Source organism: Acanthisitta chloris, unplaced genomic scaffold (assembly GCF_000695815.1).
Source record: "Acanthisitta chloris isolate BGI_N310 unplaced genomic scaffold, ASM69581v1 scaffold17837, whole genome shotgun sequence".
Lineage (NCBI taxonomy): Eukaryota > Metazoa > Chordata > Aves > Passeriformes > Acanthisittidae > Acanthisitta > Acanthisitta chloris.
Window position 1 is genome coordinate 7,148 of NW_008681128.1, and position 5,843 is coordinate 12,990.

The window sequence follows — 5,843 nt, forward strand, 5'->3', positions numbered from 1 at the left end:
GGATCTGTTGCAGCACAGCAGACAGGTCGCTGGAGTGGTTGAGGAGCAGCCAGGGCAGGCTGCGGTAGCTGTACGTGGCCAGAGCCACCTGCAAGGGTGCAGAGGAGCAGTGGGCACCGTGGTCTGCCCATGCCCCCTGTGCTCCCACCGCTGCAGCAGCCTCCTTCCTACCTGGGTGCCTTCAGGGCCCAGGCGCCCCAGGGCAGACACAGTGTTGGAGAGGAGGGTACGGACAGCATCAGCTCCCGAGGAGCTGTCCCGGGTGCCATGCACCAGAAAGACAATGTCACCGCGGGCATCCCTGCAGACTGTGGGCAGGGAAGGGGTGAAGCCACCATCAGAGGGGAAACAAGCCCAGCTTGTCCCTCCAGTGACCCCAAAATACCTGTGCGCTCACTGATGGATACCTCGGTGCCTGGTGCACTCCCCAGGAGCGGGCGGAGGGTAAAGCTGTAGCGCTGGCCCAGGCGCAGCCCAGAGACCTGCTGGGATCTGGCAGAACTGGGCAGCGTCCGGCCCTTCTCCCCACCAGCTGCCACCCAGGGGGACAGTCAGGGGGTCAGCAAGCCCCTGAGGGACTGCAGTCCCCCATCCTAGGGCCACTCACCTGCAGGAGGATTCCAGGAGAGGACGTAGCCAGAGGCACTGGGGACAGGTGTCCAGGTGAGTGTCACCGAATCTCTCCGCACCTCTGTCACCCGCAGGCTGGTGATGTGGCACGCTGCCAAGGAGGAGAAAAGGGTGCCCCAGCCCCAAGGGGCAGCCCCCAACCCGCTCTCAGCACCCCACCCATCGCTCTCCCCAGCCCAAGGCTGGGACAGCCCAGACTCCAGATGTCCCTCTGGCCTTAAGTGAAGTGTCGGGGGCCAATGCCACCTTGGCCCCTGGCAGTCCCTTACCGGTGATGGCAGTGACGGTGGCTGGCTCGCTCTCCCGGCTGCCAGCCAGGCTGGTGATGCTGATGTGGTAGCGCTGGCCTGGCTCCAGCCCCCCCAGGTCATAGGAGCTGGAGGTGGCTGGGAGCTGCTGGCTGCGCTGAGAGGCAGAGAGGGGTGAGAGGGTGCAGGTGGGACCTAACTGGCAGAGATCAGAGGTGCCAGCTGACCCAGCTCACCTTCAGCCAGGCGCCAGACCAGGCGGTACCCACTGCTGCCAGCCGCTGGCACCCAGGCCAGGCGCAGGCGATGCTCCGAGGCCTCTGTCACCTGGAAGTTGCTGACGGGGGGCAGTGGGACTGCCTCCGCTGTGGGACAGAGGAGCAGTTGTTATGTGAAGGTGTGCCCAGTGCCACCCCAGGGTGCTGTCCCCTGCCCCAGAACTCACGGGTTGTGACGACAATGGAGACAGGGTTGCCCTCCCGGTTGCCAATGAGTGCCGTCACCTTCACAGTGTAGGAGACACCTCCCTCCAGGTCAGGGATGTCAAAGGAGCTGGTGTGGCCAGGAACCCGCCAGCTGTTCTCTGGGCCCCCTGCCAAGGACTATAGAGTCAGTCCCCTGCCCTGTAGCACTCACAGTCTGCCCCCATTCCTGTCCCACGTTACCATCCCTGCGGCTCCACACTACGCGGTAGGCAGTGGCTCCTGGCACACCAACCCAGGTGACGCGGGCAACGTTGCTTTTGGATGCCTGCACTTCCAGCTGGGTCACCGTTCCCACCTGCTCAGGCGCTGTGACACCAAGTGAGCCACTGTCACCCAGGTGCACAGCAAGTGGTAGCAGACAGCACTGACGGGCAAGGGGACACCTCACCTATCCGTCCTGTGGCAGTGACAGGGCTGCCCTCACGGCCATCCACAATGGCTGAGACACCAACAGTGTAGACGATGCCAGCGCGCAGCCCCTCAATGGTGAAGGCAGTGGGGTTGGCAGGGAGGAAGTGGGATTGCTTCAGACCTAAGAGAAATGGCAGGGATAGGAAGGGCTCTGGCACTGCCACCACAGCATCCCACAATCCGCACACTTACCGTCGCTGCCTCGCCACGTCAGCAGGTAGCCCCCAGCACCTGGCAGCCCTCGCCAGGTGACCCGCAACTGGTTGGGACCGGCTTCCATCACCTGCAGCTCCGAGATGCTGCCCACTGCTGGGTACTCTGCACCATCCCATGGCACCACAGCATTATCTTGGGGAGTCCAGAGGGACCCCACAGCCACTCTGCCACCCCAAGGGATTGCAGGGGGATAGAGGACAAATGCATGCCAGAGTGGGAAAAAGCAGTATCAGGACTTCTGGTGCCAAACCCCAACATGGACTTACTGAGGTGAACCGTGAGCGTGTCAGCACTGCCCTCCCGGCTGCCCACTAGTGCTGAGACACGCACCAGGTAGGCAATGCCCTCCCGGAGGTCACCCAGCTCCAGCCCCGTCTTGCTGCCTGGGATGCGCCTTGTCCTCTCCGTGCCATCTGTCAGGAGTGGGACAGGGTGGACTCTCAGTGCTGGCTGGCCAGTGCCCCCATGTAACCCATGCCCTGCCCACAGACTCACCCTGGTTGTTGCGCACCACCACCTTGTACTCAGTGGCACCGGGGACAGCAGTCCAGCTCAGCCTCACCCACCTGCCCGATTCCTCCACGAGCCGCAGGTCTGACACAGCACCCACGGGCACCTCCACACCTGCGAGGGGACACATGAGGCACGGCTGGACTGTGCAGCCTGGACAGCACAGCCCCCATACTCATCCTGGGCCATGACCAGGCACCCGGGGGGGTCTCAGGGCCAAGGCAGTTGGTCCCCAGGCTGAGCAATGCCATGTAGGACATCCCTCCATCAAAATGCCTTGGGGTGGTGGGGGACAACCCAGGAGACTCACAGCAGCACTCACCTGTCTGGAAGGTGGTGACTGGGGTGGCCACCTCCCTGCCATCATAGAGCGTGTAGAGGGTGATGCGGTACTTGGTGCCTGGATTCAGCCCTGTCAGCTGGTAAGTATTGGTGCTGCTGGGAAGAGACACGGTTCTGGGGGGCTCCGGTCCTGTGGGGAGGGAAGGGTCACCACCAGCTGCTGACATGGAGGGTCTGTGGGGGCAACAGGCACCCCAAGCCCACCTGTGGCCCTCTTCCACTCCAGGCGGTAGCCATGGGCATCATGGGCACTGGTCCAGAGCACCTGGATGGATGTGGGGCTCAGGATGTTGGTCTGTAGCATCTGGTCTGTACCTGCCTCTGCAAGAGAGATCCCATGGGCCAGGCTACTCTGTGCCACTCTGCTGCCAGCCACCCACCCAAGCATGCCTCAGATCCCCACACACAGTAGGGCAGGGAGCATGTGGGGCCGTGAGGGATGGTCTCCAGCTTGTCCTGGGGCCAACAGCAGGATGGCATCACCCATACCCAACACCTACCCGTCCTCTGCCGCACAGTGGCTGTGGGACCCTCCAGCTGCCCATAGAGTGGGGCCACCGTCACCACGTAGTCGGTGTTGGACTGCAGCCCCACCAGCGCATGCGATGACCGCCCTGCATCCAGGTCCACCCTGTGCCTGTCCTGCCCTGTGAAAGCCAGTGCAGCACTCTCTAATGGGTTTTAGGGAGTGGGTGCCACCAGCCCCTCCTGTCCCTCTTCCCAGAGGCCTCCAGCAGAAAGGGCACAAGCTCTGAGATGGGCACCTACCTGTGAGGGTCGCCCAGGACAGCCGGTAGCCGACAGGCTGCCAGGCCAGCAGCATGCTCTGTGCTGAGATGTTGTGAGCAGCCACATGTTGCACACCCACCAGGCGCCCTGCAAGGAGAGAGATGCCATCCATTCCCTACTTGGGAATGGGGCAGGGGGCAGCAGGAAGCTCCTTTGCCTGCAAACTTCCTGCTCTGGGGGTGAGAAGCCTCCTTGCCCCTGCTCACAAATTCTGAACTGCATTGAGGCCACTGAGTGCAGCCCGCGCCCAGGCGGCTCCTTCAAAGCACAACACTCCTGCAAACTGGAGCTCAAACGCCTTCCTCTTAATGCCTTAAATATTTTCTGTGGGTTAAGACTGCCTGGAGCAGCTGAAGGAATGGGTTTGCCAAAATTTGAGGTTTGCAGGGCCTCACCCCCACTCCTACTTGGAGATGCTTTCCACCACCCTCTTCCCCGGTGGAAACCACAGTTTCCCCCCGCAGAGCACTGTGCTCAAATCTTACAAAAAAAGCCCTGCATTTTTTCAGTCAACATTTTTATGTCTTGTGAGGAAAGCTTTGGTGGAAACACTTCCAGAAGGCTGCAAAGGAAATTGGGAGCACACAGTGCTGCATCCCCCCCAGAAGCATTTTTTGGGGCTTAGAGCATCATTGTAGCCATGTCTACCCCATCTCCATCCCACTCACCCACCCCTACCGGACCGGGCAGCAATAGGCCCCCCCCATGGGGCATGGTGACTGGAGGGGCACCCTCTGCTGGGAACCAACCCATCCCTGCCCCTGTTTGAGCCTTGGGCTGGGCACAGTGCTTACGTGTCCGTGCGGTGAGGGTGGCAGGGATAGCAGGCTGCTGTGCATAGCGGGGTCGGAGCATCACCACGTACTCCGTGTCAGGGCTCAGGTTGCCGAGTGTGGCTGAGTGTGCACTGGCCCCCAGGCTCTTCTCCTCCCCCTGGGCTGCTCCTGGAGAAGTGGCAGAGGGGTGCAGGTGGGCACAGGGACACAGTATGCACCGGGCCCGGCAGTGAAAGGGTGTCTGTGGGCTGGCACCGTGCCCTGCAGATGCCAGTCAGTGCCAGGGGTGGGGAGCACCGGGAGAGGCTGGGACATGGGCCAGGGCAGGGGCACCCCCTGGAGTGCCTGGGGCAAGGGTGGAGCTGCCAGGTGTGCGGCTCCAGCCCAGCCCCTGGCTGGGCCGGGGATCTGTTGCCTGCCCCCCACATGCAGCAGCCATGGGGGCAGACCTGTTCCTGTGCTCCCAGCTCTGAGCTGGGCACACACCAGGCTCCAGGCCACCACGCACACCCAAGCACACACCCTGAGCCTTGCTCATGAAGCCTCCAGGTGTAGGAATACACACGCTGCCTCCACATGTCTGCACACTCGCGTGCCCCACAGCCTGAACACGCGTGCCGGCTGCCACACTGAAGGCAGGTGTGCACACACCCACAGTGCTCTGGGCATGCATCAACCCCCACCCCAGCACTCTTCATGCCCACAGGGCTGTGTGAAGGCAGAAAATCCAGGCAGTACTGACCATTGCAGGGACCATCCCCTCACCTTGCACAGTGTAGCTGAGGCTGTATCCCTGGAGGTGCTCGGGGCCAGGCTGCCAGGCCAGCCGCAGGAAGGTTGGTCCAGTCTCCACCACACGAAAATCCAGCGTGGAGCTAGAATGGCTTTCTAGGTGCACACAGAGGCAGGGATGAGCCCCCAGCCTCAAGTGCTGTAGGCACCCAGTGCCTGCACAGCCCCCTGTCTCCATGGGCATGGACACTTACGGGTGCGTGCTCGGCCAGACACTGACTCGCCGCCATACTGGGCCAGTGACCAGGTACTCTGTCCCCACACGCAGTCCCCGTAGAACAGTGCTGGTCTCCTGTGGCCCCAGGCTTACCTGGGCAGGGACAGTGTTACCCCCTCGCTGTCCACACCAGGGACCCCCAGGACCTCTGAGCAGGCAGGTGGGAGCACTCACCTCCTGCCTCTCTGCCATGATGGGCTGCCCCAGCCCGGTCAGCGGCACACGCTCAGGTACTCTGTCCCCACACGCAGTCCCCGTAGAACAGTGCTGGTCTCCTGTGGCCCCAGGCTTACCTGGGCAGGGACAGTGTTACCCCCTCGCTGTCCACACCAGGGACCCCCAGGACCTCTGAGCAGGCAGGTGGGAGCACTCACCTCCTGCCTCTCTGCCATGATGGGCTGCCCCAGCCCGGTCAGCGGCACACGCT

The 5,843-nt window shown here is 62.7% G+C and overlaps 1 protein-coding gene across 1 annotated transcript in view; it reads right to left on the minus strand.

The window, feature by feature from the left end:
* COL7A1 (collagen, type VII, alpha 1) overlaps positions 1-5,843 on the minus strand; it is a gene marked incomplete at its 3' end in the record, with an annotated part of 14,352 nt that overhangs the window by 7,138 nt on the left and 1,371 nt on the right. The window contains exons 7-24 of the mRNA XM_009077992.1: positions 5,173-5,295; positions 4,426-4,575; positions 3,611-3,718; positions 3,343-3,489; positions 3,047-3,163; positions 2,823-2,972; positions 2,486-2,614; positions 2,257-2,403; positions 1,967-2,122; positions 1,752-1,895; positions 1,544-1,669; positions 1,324-1,470; positions 1,134-1,243; positions 900-1,035; positions 608-721; positions 386-532; positions 172-308; positions 31-88 (exon numbers count right to left, since the gene is read on the minus strand). Of these exons, the coding sequence (XP_009076240.1) occupies positions 31-88; positions 172-308; positions 386-532; positions 608-721; positions 900-1,035; positions 1,134-1,243; positions 1,324-1,470; positions 1,544-1,669; positions 1,752-1,895; positions 1,967-2,122; positions 2,257-2,403; positions 2,486-2,614; positions 2,823-2,972; positions 3,047-3,163; positions 3,343-3,489; positions 3,611-3,718; positions 4,426-4,575; positions 5,173-5,295 (2,346 nt within the window). The remainder of the gene's footprint in view (positions 1-30; positions 89-171; positions 309-385; positions 533-607; positions 722-899; positions 1,036-1,133; positions 1,244-1,323; positions 1,471-1,543; positions 1,670-1,751; positions 1,896-1,966; positions 2,123-2,256; positions 2,404-2,485; positions 2,615-2,822; positions 2,973-3,046; positions 3,164-3,342; positions 3,490-3,610; positions 3,719-4,425; positions 4,576-5,172; positions 5,296-5,843) is intronic.